The following is a 23,144-nucleotide window of genomic DNA, read 5'->3' on the forward strand; positions in this document are numbered from 1 at the left end:
ACACATGTCTATACAGCAAACACAAATTCACAAGAGTGCAACGGGGAATATCATGCCATATGCCCAAATGAGGTTTGACATAAAAAAAAGCTTATCCAAACCATGAATTGTTCTCAGATGTACGTATAGACCTTCTTTTTTTTTTTTTTGCAGTGCAAAAACATGTAGGTCTATGGTTTTTACAAATACAATTGTAATATCTGGTAATTTTCAATTCCACTCAAAGTTATATCATCTAAAATCAATAGATTCTAATTCTGCTATAAATCAGGTTATGAATATCTCAAGAAGTTTGTAATATCATTGCTACTTTAATATTAGCCGGCATCACGTCTACTATTAAATATTTTAATGTGCAACAGTTTACACTTAACTAACGAGTGTGAGTCTTTCACTGATGGACTCCCAAACAGAGAATAGCATCATTAGATTACAGAATGGGGAAAAAAAAATGATAATACTGCACTCAAAGCATTACATCATACTTTGCTCTACTCCAATTAACCCCAGGAAAAAAAAAATTATTTGTTAGAAAATACATTTCCCATAGATCCACACTCAGATTTAGTGAAGGTAACTCTGAATCCATTTTTTTTTTTTTTTAAGGGAGGACTCTAGCTGGATTCATTTTAGTTTTGTATATAAGGATGATAGTATCATAAAAGTGACACATGCAGAGGTACCAAAATATACATAAAAATGAGCAAAATAACTGTTATCTATTAGTGCAAAATTGAAGAATTTACATTCTAAAGTTTTGTGTGAAAGACATGGCAAGCAATGAAAACGATTTCTGTTGTGTAGATATATGCATTGGAATACTACTGAATGAAATATATATGAATCCTAGAAAAAAAGAGATTTTGTTTGTTTTGGGAAAATATATACAGAGCCACAGCAAAGACAAATAACCACAGAAATAAAATTAACAAAGAGCTGGACTGTGCAGAAAATAGGAACATCAAAAAAGAAAATTGAAATAAGTTACATGTACAGAACAAACTGTGGTCTAAATATATATGTACATGAAAAAGATATGACAAAGATCTACAAATATATCTATGCTAACTTTAAACTATAGATAGAGAGTGTTAACTTGGAAGGGAGTTCGCAGCCATCCACATGCTTGCAATGTAGCTGTGTGCTACATGGATGAATGATAATATGTATAATGTGATATATTCATAGTCTTTTTTTCAAACTATAATGCACTAAATTTAACTATGTGATGAGTCAATACATGTATATTCACTATGCAAGCCCACTATTCCAGTCCACTATACAAGTACAATGTAATAAAAGGTTGCTTTGAATTGGCAGAATTCATACAAGGCAGGCTCCTCCAGGGCACATAGAATGACCTCGTCTACGAGGTAAATGTTTCAGGGAGTGCTGGGGCATGCAAAATGTATTCTTTTCATTCCAATGAGACAAACTGGAAAGTACAAGTACAATAATTGTAGGGCTAGTGACAGGCCAGGAAGGAAAACAGAAGGAGATGTCATCATATTTCAAAACATCCTTTTGTGCCAGTTGATATTAAAAATGTGCTGTCAATGACCAGCCACTTTAGTGGTTAATAAACACAGACATGCACTGAGGGAGGAGTGTGGGGTGTGACATAACTGTTTGTTATTTGCACTAGGTTTTGAGCTCATAGTGATGGTGGTAATACCATAAGATTCATTTCTGTACTTCCAAGCTCATTCAGAGCACCCAAGCTAGTGGTCACGTGAGCCCTCAAAGAGAATGGTGTACACTAACTATCAATCACTTGTAGAAGAAAATATGAGTGCAATTCGGTTACAATATACGTTGTATCATGCATGATTATTTGCGCAAAAGTGCTTTCATTTTTTTGTTTTTACTCTCTTTAAATTGGAAGATGTAAATTTGTAGAAGACTTGATAAAACAAAGAGCATGACTTATTGGAAATGTGTATACCACTTGTACATTGCTTCTACATGTAGTCTAGTACAGCGTACATATTGAAATATATTAAAACTTCATGAACATGTACAATGTGATTCATGCATATATATGGATACACAGCTAAGTTTAGAGCACCACAGTGCACTGCAGTCTCGGGCCATATTCTCTATAAGAATTCTGCATCATGATATTAACTCCATCTACAACACAGATCTGTCTATATCTAGAAAATACCAACAAAATGTATGAATGAGACTGTCGTACTACACATTTGACTGTAATCTAACCTTCTATTTCAAAGTCTTGTGAAATACTTTCCGGAGAATGCTACAACAAAGCAGGATACAATACATTTGTAATGACACGACACAGGACATGATAACACAAGCCTAGCTTGCAATGGGCAGAGCCAAGAGACCTTCAATTTTTCTGTCTCTATTCTCTCTGCATACTACACACACTTGGTACCACCTACATCATCAGTGGCAAAAGCTAGCTCCTTTGTGTAACAAAAGTTTATGACATAAGCTCACACGATTGTAGACCTTGGGGAAACTATATTCACACTACTGATACACAAAAGCTTGCGGAGCTATTCAACTTGAGCTGTTTCATCATCACAACACATTCAACTCGTCAAGAAAACAATATTTACACCAGACGACAGCTAGAGATTGTAGACAGTTCATATAATACCCCCAAAAATAAAACATGGGACAATAGATTTATCAACGACTCTCAGTTTCAAAAGCAATTTCGACTATAAAAAATCACATACAGGGGTATTGCTACATGCATTTAGTTTTGCTCTGTTTTGTTTTGATTTGATTTTGATTTTGTTCTTGCTTTGTTTTTGGGTGATAGCAGGGTACTAGCAGTACTCAAATGATACATGATATCAAATACTGAAATGTGTTACACGTAATCTTTGCACAACGCTCTTTCACAAATCAACCTAGCCAAGCAGAGACCAACAATGCCCATAATTCATCAGAGATGCATGATGTACGTAAAACCCTCGTATGAAAATGCTTGTTGGTTTATATACAGACATCATGTCACTGGTTACAGCCTCGGTGCCTTGAGTGAAAATCATTGGTACAGAGAAAAAGCTATACCGGGATTATGGGCTACAAAAGTACACACTTAAGTATGGTGCTAATACATTCCAGCTAATGTACAGGCATGGTTATAAGCTGCTACGCTGCATTAACAGGAAAATATCTCAACAGGATGACCAAAAAAAAAAATATTACATTATCACCGTATCAAACTCTGACTTTGTCGCATCAGTTCAGTACAAATGTAAACAAAACTCTCCAAGAATTGCTTGCAGCAAGACCATTTCAGTCACACATACACCTGATGACTTCTAAAGCACATATTTTCTCTCCATGTTCCATCTCGCAACTTTGAAACAAAACCTATCCCACCTTCACAATTGCTGTGTAAAATATTTCAGCATTATGACACACAGGGGTGAAATACATCATACAAACCGGCTCATCAAACACCATGCATAAATCATACATGTCTGGGAGGTGGCTTTGTGAAAACTATTGATATCTCCCTTTAATGTGGAGCACAACCATCTTTATAATTCAGCTCACATTTGCATAGATGCAGAGCTATATAAGACCACCACACAAACCCAATGGCATGAAATTCATCAGGCCAAAAGGTGGAGAAAATGGCATCTCAAACCACGGCTCACTTTGCAGAGTCCTGAGAACAAATTTCAACATCGCTGGAGAACTCCTCTCATTTTGGAACTGTCCAGCGCATCAAGCCGTGTCCTTATCTACGTCTCACTTTGGCCAAGCTCTGGTATATTTAGTGAAAATGCACACATTTTAATCCAAACGAGGCACACAGTAATCAAGCAACTTTCAGCAGACATGCCCTCCACACTACAACACAAAAGAGGCCTTAACTTGTTGCTTTCAGGTATAAACAGGTGTGCCATGCATCCACTGCATAGGAAAGCCACACATATTACAGGCAAAGGGGTAAATGGTATACTTTGTACGAGTGGGGTTTCCCCCAATGGATTCTGTAGCATAATTAGAGAAAATATGTGTATAAATACTGTCACAAAATGCCTTGATAATCTGATAACACAACAATGCTACGAATAGATCTCATAGAAAACAGAGAAACAGAAACAAAAAATAGTGTTTGAATTTTCTGCTTTGTGTGCATTTCAATGTATACCAATCACTGATATTTACACAGTAATACCGCCCTCTCTGCCTCGTATAATCCCAACCAAGCAGTGACAGCATACAAGAAAATGCCTCGTAGTAGCAGATGCATTATATAAATTGAACATATTTCTAACCTGTACCACAGGTGTCAAACATATCCGTAGAGGGATCACGACTGATTTTGAAGCTACTGGGCTCAACGGAGACGACATAGAGAAACTACACACTCTCCATGTAACACTGGAGCACAAAAACGGTTGATATCAGTAGAGAGATATAAGGGCGAAGAGAATGGGAGATAAAAGAGATACAGTGTAGACCGGAAATATAATCGCCATTGTTCCAATAATATGCATGTCGCAGATTGAGGTATAACTTGATAACATTCATATACAGCTTATTGCATGTCGCCATGACTACTCCCGCCGCTCAACCGCGTATTCTTCTGCAAATTAAAACTTGTGCACAGATAAATCTACACTTGACTGCAATTTAATAATATATAAATACACACATATAAGCTGATGAGCCTGCCTCCCTGTCCAGATCAACAATACCGGAGTTCACAGCTATGCTTTACTTGCACACCACTGCAAAAATATAATACTATAAAAATGATTACGCCACGTGTACGCACATTACACGTAATATACATCTATGTACATCAGCTGAAAAAAAAAAAAAAAAAAAGCTCCAAATGGCATGGATTTAAACAAAACGAACAGAAACGAATACTGCAGAGTCAAATGTAGGCCATTTTATGCCTTGAGTTCAAAGTTCAGACGCATCTTACGTGGCCGATGTGCTCGTACAACGCAAATGAAGCAAAACAGAGCCCTTGTTCGCACATGTTGAGCACACATCGTGGGCATGGCGCCACAAGTCTGTCATTAAGGTACGCATCTTTTACTTCCACTTGTGTTCCCAGTGCTCTGCGAGCGCCAACTTCTTCTTGTTCGTCTTGGGGACGTAGTTGAGGTCCTGGAGTATTGAGAGAAGGAAAGGCAGAAAGAGGAGAGAAAGCATGTTAGAATCATACAGATGAAAATTTATGACTTCACAACATAATTTTGTCCAAGCAACATCCACTTGCTTCGATTGTGAAAAGAATATTGGTAAGATATGAAAGTACTCCTGTGGTATTTTCATATGTGACCACCCACAAAAAGTATGCCACAACGAATTTCCACTTTTCTACATAGTTTAGAAAAGAATCCTTTAAGCTTTAATATGACATATTACTAGTTAAAATGGGCCCATCCTAACCCATTCAAAAAGTGAATGAAATAAGATAGAGAGTTATGACGTGCAGTTTCGTAGAAAACAGAGAAAAAGAGATCTTACAGATTAGGGTCACTGAGACATGGTGTGCAGAAGCATCAATGAAAACATTACTCTATATCCCAGTGAAAGCAGCACCTGTCTAAAAAATATGGTCCAGAAAAAAAAATGCTGATATCTAGATTTTGGTTTTGTTTAAGCTGCCGAATTTGACAGTAGGCAAAGTTTAGATTACTCTCCCAGGTATCACATAATTTGAACGGGTCAACGCAAATGACATATTTCGGTCCATTACAAAGAATCCTAATCTGCAACTTTTTGACTCGGGGTTTTGAGATGGACGGTCACACATGCTCTTTGAGACAAGCCTCTTCCTTACACATCTTCCTTCCTTGATGTTTTTCCCTATGATGCCATTTAATGGCATGCACTATCATCACTCCCCCAGCTCACCTTGTAGACAGACTTGGCAGGTTGTCCCGACATGGACGTTTTCCTGGGCGAACCCTGAGGCGTCGTGGCCGGCGAGGTGGCAGAGGACGACGACGTCGAACCCGACGTCGCGTCCGGCTTGGCCTCGTCCTGCGGGGAGGGCAGCGGTGACGTGGTGCCGCTCAGCTTCCTCGTCTGCTGCTCCCGCCGGAATGCCTCCTCCTTCTCGCGCTGCGCCTGGATCTCCATGTCCATGAGAGAGCGCCGAGGTTTGGGCTCCACTTTAGCTGCACCGGGGAACGGGGGGATGACAGCACAGTCGTCATAGCAACAATTTTCTTGTGTGAGGTCTTCCTCAAATGCTCTACACTGATTGTATTCAATGTTGCTGCTTTCATTGGTCTCACTTTTTCAGTTTGCTCATTTTTACTGTTGGAACTCTTTGTATTTTCTTATTGACAGGTCTTTGTATTGGTTTTTTTTTTCAGCAAAATGAAAACATTTCTCAATACCTTTTCATATATAAAGTCCAATTTTCAGATTCAATCTATTGATTCTCATATTTCTCAACATCCCCCCCCCCCAAAAAAAAAGACCATTCATGAAAACTACCATTACTGCATCATTCAGTATAGCTGTCAGAGATATCAAAGTTGGGGTGGATGTTTTCACACACTTTAATCATATGTGCACCCTCTCCACTCTCCTGCAATTATTCCTCAATTGAGACCATTTTATATTGGTCTGAAATACCTCCCCCCCCAAAAAAAAAAATAAAAGGCTCATCTGAGATCCAAATATTCCAAACATCTTTAAAGCAACCCTTTCCTTCTTCTTTAAATAAAAAATAAAAAATGGGGACGACATATCGTCGCTGGGGTGACAAGACCTTCTATCTGCAATTTTGGTGAAAATTACTTTTTTGGATTAATGGTCAAATAATGGCTTAAGTGATGTGCTGTCCAAATTCCAACTGTCTTACTCCAAAAGTGAAGCCACCACGGCATGTCAAGGAAAGGCTATCCCATTCGCTACAGTGCTTTGGCCGCCATGTTTTTTGGCTCTCCTGAACATTTGACATTTTGTAGATACGAGGTCTGGGGCGACGATATGTGAAACATATGATGCACAAATTTGTATATAACAGTACTAAAACCTAACAACACAGGAAACAAATTCAATGCATAATCATGAGATCAATGTAATTGATCTATCATAAACATAAAAACTTGCAAAATGAATCATATACTTTTACAAAATGATCATATCCAAAAAATTGTTAACATGTGAGATTCACTAAGAATTGGTCTGGTGCAGAAAATGAATCATGAACTTTTCTTTTTCACAGTTTGTCCAAATTGCGCTTTTCTTTAAAAGGTCATATGTACAGTAATCCACCACAAAAGGCAGATCGCTTGTCTCCCAAGAAACCTACCAACTTTCTTCTTCTCCAGTGTCTGCGAAAGCTTGATGCCTTGCTGTACGATGCTGGTTTTCCTGGTCTTCTCCGATGTTGTTGTCGAGGAGTTCATACCATCCACCATGATCACGTCAGGGACGTCGCCCACGCTGATTGCCAGAGAACCTCCCGATGAGCTTGCCTTTCGAAAAAGAGGAGAAATTTGTCATCGGACATTGAATGATACAGGTCACAGTGTGCGGTTGTGAAAGAGTTGCCTGCAGTATGGTTTATAGGCCGTAGAAATTAAAGTACTGTCGAATTACATTTGTCGATAGAAAGGATTGGTGTGTTTATATACTCATCAACGAAGAGACAACAGTGTGAACACCCTCCATAGAAGCTTCTAATATTGGTCTATAAGCCCAGCATTGGTGTCTGGCACTTATTGCTAGCATCAATGAGTTTGTTTTGTTTTGTTTTTCCTTTTTATGCATGTGCATCTGCTTCTGCATATGCTAGCCTTGATCTTGAAATGCATAGAAATACCCATGCAATTCTTCAGATGATCCTGTGTACAAGATCCCTGTCAGTCTGAACAAGCATACTAAGCAAACAATCAACGTTGGTGAAGGTGATGGGACAAACTATCACTTCCGAGGCGATCTGGATGTAGCTATCTTTCCGTAGCGCAGCTGAGGAAAGATAGCGTACGCATTCAGATCGCCGAGGAAGTGATAGTTTGTCTCATTGCCTGAAACTAAAAGTTGATTATTTGCTTTATATTCCATATCTAGGGTCCTAGATATTCCCATTTTATTCCGCATTTGAAACCGTTTTAGCTGTCTTTGGGTATCCTCAGGGCTTAGGCTACTAGTATACATAGTTTACTTTAGACGTATGCGCGTAGATGACAAAGTAATGAATTTGTTCCACGCATTGCGCGCGGCACCGAAATAAAAGTGCGTTGCACTGCGGACTATCATTTCACCTGGTAGTAGTTAACTGATAGTCCACAGTGCAACGCACTTTTATTTTGCGCGTACTCATCTCATGTTGGGAATGTATGGACTTCAAAGAGATCAGCGAAACAAAAGGGACTATCAACACAGAGTGTAACAAACTTTTCTTCTCAGGTGATGTGATGGGCAAAACTGCGCTTAATCACATGATCAGCTCTTGACCAATCCTATAGCAAGATTCTTAGTATGTGGAATACAATAACTAATATCTACATTCTACTCTTCAGACAAACTACTGTGCAAGTTGGAACAAGCACAATTCAGCATTTCACATTTCAGACAAATTTAACAAAACATATATCTGGATAATCAAGGACTAGCTAAGTGCAGGATTTACTTCACATCTGCTCACATCATGAGAAACGTTTCAGTCAAATTGGACAATTAAAAAAAAAAGCAATAAATGTGAGCATTCGAGTGTGTATAGTGTTACCAAATATGTATCTCTATGGTCACCTTGATAAAACGTCATATAGCTTTTAATACCACACACAATACAATCTGGCACTCTTTGTTTTGTATATGTACCCAATTCGATACACTGTACATTCTCAACAGGTGTATATTCTACTAACTACACTCTAAATTTGTAAAGAATGATATATTATTGTATACATCCCTTACCTTTTTTCTCTGTACAAAATGAATATGGACACATACAGCTGTACATGTACAACACTCTGGTAATAAATATAAAATGCTTTTTTACAATCCCTTTGAAACAACATTGTGAATATCTAATACATAACTTATGAAGTCAGTCACAATTGTATTCTTTGCTTTCACATTTGCTGCTCTGTTGCTTTGATTTTCACCAGTGTTGCCCACAAAATCATGCTTCCTGTCAGGAGTAAATTTTACTTTCGTAAGATAGAAGAGCCCAATATTGTGTGACATATGAGGCTTAAAGGGTGACATGCACCACAATCTTTAGACATAAGACCGTCAAGAAATTATCCTTAGATGACAATGATTTATAAGCTTTCATTTTGACAAGGAGAAGTGAAAAAAAAAAATATAATGCTAATCTCTACACCAACATCAGCATTTTCCCTCTCTATCCTTAAAATTAGGAGAATAAGAGATACGAGAGAACAGGAAAGCAAACCAGAATTGTGCAGAAATATATACAAAACTAAGTTTGCAAAGTGAAAATGAGAGTGATCATTTAAGCACATGCAAAGACTACCAACAGATGACATTTTTGACAAGTTTTTGTGGCTTCTGGGAAGTACAGGGCAGGATAATAGCAGTTTAATTTGTTTTGGCTGAAAAAGGTGTACATTGCAACTGATTTATAAATTGCCCTACATCAACGTAAATAAGCAATTGTGCTTATTTACATCGATGTAGGGCAATTTGTCAATCAGTTGCAATGAAAACATCTCGACAGAAGAATTTCAGGAATTTGAAAAGGTATACATGTTTACACTCTCACCTCACTCTTATTCAAATATAAGCTTTGCAGTTTTAATTTTGGCAATGCAGGCTTACATGAACGTCCCAGCTGCTTGGAGGCAATTCAAAATCAAGTGCGATGAAGATAATATGTTAGTACAAAGGTTGTGGACAGAAAAAATAATAAATTTTGTTACAATGACATAAATGCTAATATGCACTAATATGCACAGACTGGAACTTGCAAAGCATAATCTCTCAAGGGATACATGATGTTTGGGATGGATGTACTGGGTAGAAAATAAGAGTATAGGGAATGTGGTGAGTATGTTGAAGTGGTAGGATGTAGTCTCACTATAGCAGAAGACATACCACATAATATGGAGAAGGCAGACTTGTATATCTATGACATGATCTTAGAGAACAAAATAACTTGACAAATGAACTACTAGAACAGATACTGAATATGAGGATGAGAGGTTTGCAGTGACACAGATACCAAATATGATGAGATGCTGTGATATGGTGGAAAAAAAAATCTTTACCTGTGTCTCAAAGTTGCTCTCCATTCTCCTCGGGAAAGTTGCACTCTTGGAGAACTTGCCATCGGCCTTGTTGCCACGGAGCATCTTCTGGTACTCCCGGTAGTTTGATTGGGCATCTGGGTCAGATGGAGAGAGGGACATCTTTAAGTCAGGCATCTTGCCACCCTTACCCGACTTGATCTTGAGGATATCATCGGCTGGCATGGAGGGAGTGGACCGACCTGACGTGTAGCCACTGCTTTGGCTCGGCGACGACCTCCCGTCATCGGAATCCCTCCTCATTTCGGTGTCCCGTACAATGTCGACCACCTGATCGTCAGGGTTTTCTGACGTCTCTGAAGGCTGGCTTTCATCTCTGGATGAGGTGGACTCTGAACGAAGGCGTTCCCTCTCCTTGGATATCTCCCTCTCTCGTTCTTTTTGGAGGCGGATATCGCGCTCGATCAGACTTTCTCTCTTTGAGGAGCTATCATCTGAGAGACCATCGTATGAGAATGATGTATTCCCCTCTATGCTATCATCCAGAGAGTCAATGTTATCAGATGACTTATTGATTGCTCTTGTTGATGAAGATCTCGCCCTCTCCCCATGTGACACTGGGCGCGTCTTTGTCTGAAGGGAGCGTCTTCGTTGTTCTACTTCTGCCGCCTTCTGCTCCCAGAGGGAGCGCACTGACTTCATGTTCAGTTTGGGTTGGACAATTTCTGACTGGGCCTCTCCATCTCTGGCTCCGGATTCCCCAGACTGGACTACATCAGGCATCTTGGGAGTGGTGCGCGGCGTCGAGGACTGGCTCCCCTCCGACTCAGCCTCAGATGTGGAATCCTGCCTCGATCGAATGAATGCCCCCTGCCGCTGCTTCTTTCTTTCCTCATACCGTCTCAGACTAGCTGCTTGAGGTTCATCCAGGATAATCTTTGACTTCTCCACTGACTTCTGGAACTCCTCCTGGCCTTTCCAGGTATTCCTCGAAACCTTCCGCACTCTGGTTGAGGCCAAGACATCACTCTTGGCCATACTCTTCTTGGCAGTCTTCTCCTCTTCTGGATCTTTGTTGAAGATGGCTTCGATTTCTTCTGGGCTTGATCCGTCAAGATATATAGGCTCCTGTGTAACTCCGGCAGATGCATAGACGGGTGACATAACTGTTGGGGAAGACTCCACTTTCGTCTCAGAAACGGGCACAACAGATTCTGCACTTTTTACTGGCGGCACTACTGGTGCTGTCGATAATGTTTCAATGTGTGGGAGTTCCACAGCATCCAGCTCTGCAATGACAGGAGATTTACCAGCACTCAAATCTGGTTTCGGTATCATCGGCAGCTCCTCTGTACTCTTGTCAAAGCTGTCCATGTCACTGGATGGAGATAAGGGTGATTTCCGCTGGTACGTGGTACTGATTCGCGGAAGAACACTGACCCTTGGTAGAGTGTTGGACATGAAGCTTTTCCCAGATGATGATCCTGAGCCAAAGAAGCTCAAGTCCCTCCTTATGTCCCTTGGTTTAGGAACAGACATTTTGCGTGATGGGCTCTCATGTGATTCAGCAGTCTTTGGGCTTACAGCAATTGGCTCGGCCTCAGCGGGGGAATCAAAAGTTTGCTTCTCTGGGTCCTTGATATCCAGAGTTTCGACAATATTTGTTTTGGGTGCCTCTTCTGCTGTGACATCTCCCATGCTAGCTGGAACTGCGGGCACAGAGTCCATTTTGTCTTCGTCACATTCCGCGTCTGTGCTCACTTTGCTGTTGTCGACACTTTCAGGTAACAATGCATCTACACTGACTGATAAACTTTCTTTTTCCTCTGGCTCGCAGACAGCATGAACAACAGCCTCTTCTAGCCCCTTTTCTTGACACAATGCATGCTCTGACTCAACAGTTGTCTCAAGGGTAATCACTTCGGCTGCACTCTCTTGCTCCACAGGCTCACTCTCAACTTTATCAGCACATTCCTGCTCACTGTCCACGCTGTACACTTCCCTCGCTGAGCTGATCAAAATGTTCTCCACAAATTTTGCTACCTCCCCCTCGTCAATTTCATCATCTTGCTGCGGAAGCAGGGAGGGAGGTGCAACAGCTGAAGTCTCCATGCCCAAGGGTGGGGTGGGTGAGACTGCTTTGTCCTCCTCTTCCCAGTCGAGCACAATATCACTCTTGCTCGGCACATCAGGAAATGGCAAGTCGTTGGCATGGCAACCAATTTGAGCATCTGCCGGGACGTCTCCTTCCGTGTCGAGGTCCTCCACACTCATTTCGGGGTGTGAATTCAGTGTGTCCCTGCTATCCATCTCCACTGGGTCATAGTCTGGCATCTCTGTCTGGAAGATCGGCTCAAAGTCATGGCTCATATTTTTGACATCATCTTTAAAAATGTCTTCCATCTCATTATGGGTTCCGTTTGCTTCGGGAGGAGCGAAGGCCTCCGGATCCGCACCTTCCTGATCACTCTGGAAGATGTCCTCCACTTCCACTTGCTCCTGGCTGTGCAATCTCTCTTCCTCCTCCTGCATCAACCGCTCGTTGTTCTCGAACTCGTCATTGGTGTGGTCGAGATCTGCCGCTGTGCCACTCAGGTCGAAGAGGTTGTCGTGTTCAGCCACGTCGTGGGTGTCAGTTGCGCTCGAGGAGAGCCGTGGCTCCAGAGAGGCAGCTGCTTCCATGTCTACACCCTCTGCACTGGTTCCTGCTTTGGGGTCTGTCTCTGCCTCCTCAAATTTAGGAATGTCTGGTATCTGGAGGTATGATACATAAACACATAAAACAGTTGTAGACTTGCGCAGTGAACTTATCAATCATGTATCATTAACATGAAAATCACTTTCAACTCGGAAAACAAAAATTACAAAAAAAAAAAAAACAATGACTGAGATACATCTTAAAATGAGGTTATCCACTGTGATGAATTCAGTGTGACTGACCATAACTTGGGCCTCCATTATTCAATCTTTGAGTCACAACGAAATAATTGCAAATTGCTATGAAAGTAAAAGCAAATAGGATGCACATATGCAGCGGATGTTCCTCCAATCACATTGTACATTCTCTTCCCTCGCATTCTGAGCAACAAACATGTGCACACTGGAGGCTAGAGGTGGTTCCCATCCCGCCAGTGACTCATAGCGAGAACAGAAAGTGGGGAATGCACGCAGGGTAATACGACCACAACATTCGGCACAAGCTTTCTCGAGGTTCCTGCAAAAGGAAAGGCTCAGGGTCTCCAAGGCTCTTTTTGTCTTGGTCTGTGTCATCCCAAGCGCAGATCGTTTTGCGGGACCTGGGAATGATGAGGTAACATATGCATTTCCCCCACTATTCGATGACACGGCTCTATTCCAGCTGCAGTGCCTTACCCTGTGGGGACTGGAATTCGAGTGCACATTGTTGAAGTCCATGACCAAGCAGCAGGTTTTTTAGGGGAAATTACCACAGTTCCTGTTTCGGAGATGACAGACTAGTGGTAAATGCTTTCAGCAATAGGGAGAGATAACACAATATTCTCAAGCCCTCCAAGCTTTGACATGGCAACATGAAATTTGGTTTGGCAGGAAACTTCCTGGCACTGAAAGGGGGGGGGACATTTGGACATCATTGAGAATATCCCTTGTAAAGAATTATATATGTTTAAAGTTTTCATTCAGAAATAAATCAATAGTAATGCATACATGTATGATAGTTTATCAAAGATAAGGGGGATTCCAAAAATATCTACACAATAGAAGAAACAAAATCCTTGAAAGGAAGCTACAAAGTGTTCTTATAACACGTAAACTACCCCAAAAATCACCAACTTATATATATAAAAAGGCAGACAGACCAAATATTGTGCACTAATTAGGTAGTGCTTATGGAATCTACATGTCATGTGGAAATCTTGCATAACATGGCTGAAACCTTCATATACCTTTATATGGGTCAAGTATGTTTTTATATGATTACTGCCATTCAGTGGCACCAATAAAGAAGCTCAGACATGGATGAAGATCTTCTGTTCTTAATTATCTCATTTGAGCTTAGTCATAACGAGTCAACTAAGATGTAAAAATAAATCAAGTGTGATACACACTCAAAATAAATGCTTTCTGTATGTAAGAAAACAAAAACAAAAATGTCTAGCATTATTATGGATGACATCCTGGGAAATCACGATCCGCAAATTGATCTAATTCTGTTGTATGCAATGAACTTGGGTCATTACCGCATTTACTGCAGCATTCCGAGAATAAGTCAGATATTTGGGGATAGTCACGAAGGCCACAGTCACAATTCATTCATGAAGTACGTCAGAAACCAGTGTCCTTTTTTGGGTGTTGGCAAACACCCAGATGGCATGCATGCTAAATAAATACTGCCCCTAACTGAAAAAAAAAAATCGAAACAATTGTCAATGTGCATTGTCCATGCAGTTGCTAAATATAACAAAACATTACAATGCAACAGAGTGGTGGTAGTTTCCCTGCCTAGAGCAAACCGCAAACATACCCTAGTTTGGACGAAATACAATTTCAGTGAATCACACGCTCTACAAATAATTCAAAAAATGGTAAAGATGGGAATAAGAGCTGTAAATACTCAAATCATGTTTTTCCCATTCCATTCACAATACAAATTGTGTGCAAACTATTGAGTCCCCAAAAGGAGATGTCTCAAGTACAACATATAGTGCCAATGGTCAAAACCTGTCCAGGCAATTGTGATGTGATCAGATTGGCCAAAGTATTTAAGAGAGGCAAGTTAAAAAATGTCACTCTAGTTATTCACTACTTTTGCAAAGATTTGATTTGTATACAATATACAATTACAACAAAGTTTTAACCCAACATTTTTAATTCTATGTGTGCCACAGTGTAAAACCCATGTGTGCTACATTACCTGAGACTACAATATATACATGTAAGAGCACTTTTGGAAAATATTTCATTTTTTCAAGGTCATGTAGCATTTTACAGAGACTATTGTACCAGACAGCACTGAGCAAAACTGAAGAGAAAAATATAAACTTTGCTGTGATGTAATATTATCAATTAGGAAAAAAACAACTTTCCACCAAAGAAACAACATCATAAGATATAACAGCATCACAATAATTTGATGCCTGTGAAAGCACAGAAAGGATTTAGAGCGTGGTGGCAGAGAATCTGCACATCAACCAGGGATTGATGGCTTTTGGCTCTTAGCTGATATTATTGAAAGACGATGGAAGCATGCCTCAGAAAGATGATGGGGTGATTATCTGGATGACACAGGGCCCGCAAGGAGTAGAGAGACCTTCACGGGGAGGATGAGGTAGAAGATCGAAGGATGCCATCCTAAGAACCCCACCCACTGGGGGAGTGGTCTTTGTTGGAAGAAGGGATTCACTCCGGGGTCAAATCCCTGAGCAAGTGTTTTAAGTCCATCTTCTGATCAGTAGTTAAGGATGATGACAGCACTACACGATTTAGAACTTGCTCTTGATTTGATCACCACTGACATATGATATATATACATGTATATATTATTATATTCACGTCTCTGTCAATTATCTGGCCTATCTTTGGATTAATAATTCTTTTCTTGAAGATCTGTTAACCACATTACGTATTTGAGACTTGCAGTCACTGCTGGCATCCTTTGGCACCTGTCATAGTTGATGTAAACATGTTTGTCTGTCTGTCTGTCTGTCTGCATGACATGGTTTTGCTATAATGCCAGTCTACAACATACATATAGGTACATGCATTTACACTTACTACACTGCAATCTAGACCCAGAAGCATCCAGAAATAGTATAGCTCCTTGAAATGGCTTTGCAACTTTGTTCTGTCTTTGTCCAAAACAATAAACACATTATATAGCTTATATAAACCTCATAAACTGTTTTGATTTTACAGCATAAGTAAAAAAAAAGTACATTGGAATTCTTTAAACTTTAAATAGAACATATTCATATATGTATTCCTGTATGAAACCATATTTGTAATGTGAACTTTCAGTCACTGATGCCAAGAAGGGGGGGGGGGGGAGGGAGGAAAGGTATTGAGGAGGTGACCTCAATATCAGTCAAAATCTGACAAGCATGCAAAGCATATGACCGAATACATCTGTTTCTAACTGTTTCTGATATGCTGACCGTGCAGTTACAGTTTTCCACTTTCCAATGCTCACCTTCCTTTTGAAAGAAGGAATGCAGAATTTGAGCGACAGATGTGGAGGGCATTCAGAGAATATGAAATTTGGACCCCTTAGGAACCATTCTCACCCCTACCAGTCTACATCTGATAACACATGTGTTTCCTTTACCCTACACCATAGATTTCCATTGAATACAATCACATCCTAATGGCAAGCAGACACTGAGATATTATTGGCACACCAGTCTCTTCACCGACTGTGCCATATATACTAGACTATGATAGCACACACATACAAACAAAAATTTATTGCCTTTAGGACATGTATGAGTATAAATCACCACTAACAATTCAGAAATGAAGAGTGTCTACAGGTACTTTTAATCAAGGTTCATATTGAGGTAAGTATCTGTAGTACATAGCTATGACAGGAAAACCTGAAATATTATCAATGAATGAACTATTGACTGAGTTTTTGCTTTCCCGATGATGTAAATTTTGGCAAACCGACCTCTTTTAGTGTCTAAAAATAAGATTCATTTTTAAATATGGAATGCTGTATATACTTCAACACTATATGGAGCAAAAGGATGGAAGTAGGATTACGTTATCAGGGAATCAAAGCCAGAATGTAAATGGTAATGCAAGAAAACTCTTCAATTATCTGCTTCAAAAATCAAGAACTCTCCACCCTGTATCTATTTGCGACTTCCATTGCCCAAAGTACACCGTGATTCTAATCAGCGTAGCATGTACATTCTGCATATGTACCGCAAACAGTCACATGGTCTGGACTAAAAGGGGGCACAATCCCTTCTCGACTCTGACGTGGATCCAAGTGTTAAAGGTCCTGTTTACCTATGGGAGCAGTGGTTTAAAAAATGTTCAAGATTTCACGTTTGATGCATATGTGTAGGTCTGTTGTATCAAAAAACTTCGTACCATATAAAGTTTTAGCAATAAAGTCTATATTATAGACTTTATAAATAAAAGCAATATTTTATTTATAAAGTCTATATTATAGACTTTATAAATAAAAGCAAAAGCAATAAAGTCTATATTATATTATAAGGAGATATCAGTATTTTTCTCATTATACCATAACTTTAGATGGTTTATAGTCTGGAAACACTTTTATCATTTACTATTGCTCACATTTTGTGTACTTAACAATATTCAATAACATCGACTATACGGATTCAAATTTTTCCAGTGGCTGTTTCTATCCCTAACTCACATTTTAGAACAATTTTAAAGCACTAATTCTGGATTGTTGTTTCTTTTGCAAATAGTAAATTATGCCTTTGAATAACAGCATTGTAGTGCACTCTGCATTAAAGATCAATTTGATGAGGAACTTTGGCAACATTCCACTGAAGAAATGACAAATTTGTGTATGAAAGACTTTGTTTCCAGGTGCTAAAGCGTAACATCATTAAAGGCAACCCCCACTGTCTCATCTTATTTAAAACTGCAATAAATATTGATACCAATACTGTACAAAGTGTATGCCAAGGTATGAGCTGTATAATAAATAAGATTTTGATTGGCAGATGGTATCTGCAATTAGTTTTAGTTTCTGTCTAATGTCAGATTATAACAACTCTCCGCTCGAGGAGGAAAAAAAAAAAAAAGAAGAATGGAAAGAAATATGAGATGTGCATTTCCAATTCCTAAAACCTGCAATTTTGGTACAGATATATGTAAGGCAGAATAAATAGAATGATATCCTTAAAACTGGCAGCATTGTTTTAAATATTGATGGCCAGGAAAGCACATGAGAATCCCACTCAGTGATCAAGTCCCATACACTACATTTCATGATTACCCTGCCTCCATTTCCCAGGTAAGATTACAATACAGATGCATAATATGCATTGAAATAATTAATATCACTACACAAAAGTAAACAGTATATTATTTATTTTTTCTTAAAAATGGCAGTTAAAAATTACAAAACATCAGTATACTCTTCTCACTTTCATGTCTTTCATTACTTTCAAAGAGATCTTGATGTGCAAAAAAAAACCATAACACAACCAAGCCAGTACTCTGGGAGCATTCACTGCACTATTACGTTGCCCTAAAACTAAAGACACTAATTGATAGGACACTCAATTAGTATGTTAGTTTTGGAGTTTTATGACACAGATTGCTATAAATATAATGGTGTGAGAGCACACAATGCGTATTAATAGATTTTCCCTATGCATGCTATGAAAAAAATGAAGAGACTCTCACCCCTCCCCCTCACCCCTCCCCCTGAAAAGATACAAGGGGGAGGGGGAGGGCTTGGGAGTGGGAAAGAGCGGAAGAAACTTTACAATCAGTCACAGTACCAAGCCGTATCAAGGTCAACTGGCGATAACTCTGTCATCGCCAGCTAATCTTCATATTCATGAATGGCCGACCTTCCCATAGCAGTTTTAAGCCATCCAGCCCTCCTCTTGTGATTTCTGAGTTTAACTCGGGGATGATTGTAGTAATTCCCATCTAAAAATACCTGCAAGGGCTACGGCAGGCACAGGATATTTCTAATTATATTCCAAGCATACAGAATCTCGGCATGAAATATTGTTTTCTTTCCTTGTTGCGATCAAAGATGTTGGGGGGGGGGGCTAAACAAAGGCTTGAAAACAAAGAATGATAGCTCAGAGAGAATATAAAGTGGAATTTACTGATGGCTAACAAAATCAAAGCATGTCAAAAAACAATAAATGATGATTATGAAAAACTCTGCATATATTTTTTACCGAGTCCAGCAAGTAGAATAACAAATTCTGCCACAGACTTTGCTTTTAACCCTTTGAGGACAGTCTGATTTTGCTACAACACATATTTCCCATAAGACTCCTGCCCGAGTACACTCAGGACTCGTCCTCGATGGGATACCTTTTACAGACCTCCCAAAATGCAGCAAAACGTCAAATATGAACCTCAGGGGACTTGTTTAGGCCACTGCTGAGAAATTTGGAGGTCAACATTTATCAACAATTTGAATAATGCACAAAACTCAACTACTCAGTAGTTCTGTGTGTCAGCCACACTTAAGCCTTTTTGTTACAGTCTTCTGTATTTTTTATCTATAAACACAAATCTAAAAGTATAAGAGCTGATGTAATAACATATAGAGTGTGTGGCAAGAATGTATATAGAAATGTTTGTAAGTTTTGATGAACTTTCTTCACAAAATATACATGATGGACACACATGCAGTGCATGGGTCTGCAAAGGTAGCCTAGTAATGTACTGGAATTTACGGTGAGCCCCGAAAAAAATTCAATTCAAAATCTAACGGTCAAAAAAATGTACTAAATGTTAACTTCCACTTTCAATACTTTATGGGAGTTTCTAAAATGATACTCTCTTCAACATACCACTGTATTTATACAACTCTTCATTTGAGGCATGCAAATGGGATTCCCTACCTTTAAGGGACAACAACCGCTACATATAACTTCAAAGTCTTGTTGAAGGCTATACACGCACATCATATATCAAGCTAGAGTACCATTCATGGCTATTCCATGAGTACATCTCGCCTTCGTGACAGCCACAGGTTGCTTTTTCATTAGATAATGCATAGCAAGTCATCTTACAGTATGTAGGCCTACAAGATAGTAAACGATGTCAAGAACTGGGTTGACGTATGTGCTGGATGGTAATTTTAGGAGCGTGTTTATATCATTAATCTTGTTTTGTTTTGCTGCTGTCATTCCTTCATTTTAGATGAGAGAGGATGGGACAATCTATCTTCTCCTCTTCAACTGGTTCCTCAAACAAGAATACCAGATATATTTTGCCCGTTAAATAGCTTCTCATATGTGGCATATAAAGCTACACTTCAAAGTGAAGAAAACAGGAGAAGAGGGGGATGGCATACAATGTATTTCAAACAGATATCAGAGAAAATCGTGAAGAAAATAATGTAGGCCCTACATCAAAATGTGACCGGCCATCGTAACCAACAAATTATTTTCTGCTCTCAAGATATTTGTCATTCTTTTTTAATCTACATAACAGTTTTGTAAACTTACAATACCAGTATTTACACACACAAAAAAAAAATCACACACACATTTTTTGCTTGACTTAATCACTGTATCTAGTAGTACACTTCATGTGTTAAATTGTTTAATATGTCTTTAAGAATAAACATTAAAGGGTATTCTGGAAACGTATAGGGCTTACAAATTGAGGATCATATACAACATATGATTAAAAAAAGAAAGAAAGCAAGTTTGGGAAATGTGATTAAGATATTTATAGCTCTAACATGATTTGTCACTCATCAAAATAGTCAAACATTTTTGATGGATTATGCATCTAGGCAAAGTGCATGAGAAGTGCAGTGGTAGTTGGTAAGGTCCAATATAGTATATGATATATGGGAAGAGAGGATACTGATTAATTGCATTTTTTCTCAACTATAAAATTACTTGGAGGGGAAGTCATGATATAAGGGCCCCCAGTGAGAATCTCTGCTCATGCAGTTTACAAACTCCTATAAGTACAGACTTGTTTGATGTGACAGGTTCCTGGGGAAAGAAATTGCCCCCAGATCTAACACTGATGTCACCTTCGCTCATTCAAGTTTTGTACTTGGCCCCCATCCCTCATGTGAGAGAGTGTGATGTTAGTCTCTTTGCATAGACCTTGGATTGGTCAACTTGGAAATGTTGACTAAATTAGTCATATCCCCTTGTACCATGCATGCATGAATATCCACCCTTTAGTATCAACATTCCCTGCGTTCATTCAGCTTCATAGCTGGAGAAATCGTTCGATGTTTTATTGCCTGCCTCTTTGCTCTGTTTATAATATGTTTTTATTTTTCGAGTCAGCCTTATGTTTTCCTCTTCTTTTTTTTTCAGGTAAATTAGTCATTGTGAGACTTCCATTGGCCAAACAAAATTTGCTTACCAACACAACACTCTATGAAACTCTAAATCTGAAATCCACTTTAAGTATTATTATTCTAAAACATTGGCCTAACTCTTCATTATTCCATATCATCAGACACTTGCTAAAACCTACAATCCCTAAACTATGGAACTCTGTTAATGGATGGCCCCTAGACAAAGGTAAAACAAATAATAAAAATCTTTCAGTCTTTTACTTCACACATAGTACCAGTTTTATCTTTCCTAGAAATTATCTCTATTTATCACAGACTATGCACTTATTGGTTGGGAAGACATAAAACTTAGTTCTACGGTTGTCAAGAAATACAGTAAAAAGAGCTTTGAGCTTGAACATCTCTACAGTTTGCTAATACACTGCCATGTTTGTGCATATAATCCTTCCAACGTGCAATGAGAGATAATGTAATCATGGGCATAGTAACGTCACACTTCGCCTTGACTGCCAGAAGGATAGATTTGGGAGAGTACATCGCAGGTTACACAGACTCTCAGTTTCGGGGCCCTGCACAAACTGATCTCCTAAAACGCCTGGCAGGCAACTAGAAATCTTCCGATAACTGACTGAAGATAGGGGGTACATTACTACAGGGAGTGAAGGTGAATTTCGCATGAATACTTAATACACCAAAGAATGGGCATCACATCATATGGCTACATAACTTTATATAGGAAACAACCCCAGAAAAGAGGGAGTTGTATGGCTTGAAAATGATTTAAGATTGCTTCCTACAAGATGCAAAAACGACATGCTAAATCCAATCATAGCCTCATGTAAAAAGTAGAGAGAAGTATGCTAAATGCTATGTGATATATATCAAAACATGAGATATGTGCAAGTGCTAAATTGATCACACACATGAACACCAGAAATTGGAATTGGCAGGAAAATCTGCTTATGAAATAAAATCATGAAAAGACCTGAAGCACTATTCATTTCTACTCAGTTCATCAAATATGTTGGTGAAGTAGTTTTCTTTGAATGTAATCAAACTTGTGTTCAGCAGTTATCCATCCAAAGACGTCACATTAAAAACAGCATAATAACGAAGCATGAAAACAAGGAGGGGGGTCATGCCAGCAGATGTGTAAAATGATTTGCAGCCATCGTTTCATTTCAAAAATTATTTCAAAGGCTTTGGCACAGCTTTGAAATCATTTATGATGCACATTCATAAACAATAAAAATGTGGGCTGCACCAGGAAATGCACACCCAGATAGGAATTTGAGAAATGCAATGAAAGGTCTACACTAATGATTTCCAGTCAAGCTCTCACTACACATGTGTAGCAGATTGGAATGTGAAATATGTCAAAGCCTCGTAAAGTTAATTGATCACAGGGCATGACATTCCTCCACCCCTGCGAGGTGTGTCCACATACGCTGTCTCAATTTCATTTCCTTGATTGCATTAGCATGTATTTGGCATATGCATCAAATTGCACCGATCTTATCATCACATCTTTAAGGGCGAAAATACTCGCAGTCACGTTCATGTCTCAGCTTCATTTAATATAGATCTAGAAACTAAAATTCATTACACAATCTTCTTAAAATATACAAAGATAATATAATGTGAACTATAAATATGAAAACTTTCTTAAATTGGCAAGACACACAATACTTATAAGATCTGAAACTGATGTTACTGAGAGGTATTACATTCAAAAATGGGATTAACTTTTGGAGTTTTGTCCAAATGTTCCCATTAAGCTACTTTACATGCTTGTGCTGTTGCTGTCAGCAGTAGAAATAAAAGTAGTGTTTAGGCAATTGTACTGGCCCAGCAAATAGAGAAGAAGAAGTAGAAATACCAGTCAAGTCACTCGTGACACCAATACCTTGAAAATTGCAAGATTATCATATAATCTGTCATTCACAAAAAAAATAATA

The 23,144-nt window shown here is 39.0% G+C and overlaps 1 protein-coding gene across 1 annotated transcript; it reads right to left on the reverse strand.

The window, feature by feature from the left end:
* Nucleotides 1–1,849: 1,849 nt before the first annotated feature.
* LOC140236827 (uncharacterized) lies at nt 1,850–12,947 on the reverse strand. Its single transcript, XM_072316767.1, has 4 exons — nt 10,218–12,947; nt 7,289–7,454; nt 5,875–6,140; nt 1,850–5,121 (listed from the first exon to the last, which is right to left on the reverse strand). The coding sequence occupies exons 1-4, from the start codon at nt 12,876–12,878 to the stop codon at nt 5,047–5,049; spliced, it is 3,168 nt and encodes a 1,055-aa protein (XP_072172868.1). The 5' UTR covers nt 12,879–12,947; the 3' UTR covers nt 1,850–5,046.
* Between the last annotated feature and the right edge of the window lie 10,197 nt (nt 12,948–23,144).

Source organism: Diadema setosum, chromosome 13, assembly GCF_964275005.1.
Source record: "Diadema setosum chromosome 13, eeDiaSeto1, whole genome shotgun sequence".
Classification (NCBI taxonomy): domain Eukaryota; kingdom Metazoa; phylum Echinodermata; class Echinoidea; order Diadematoida; family Diadematidae; genus Diadema; species Diadema setosum.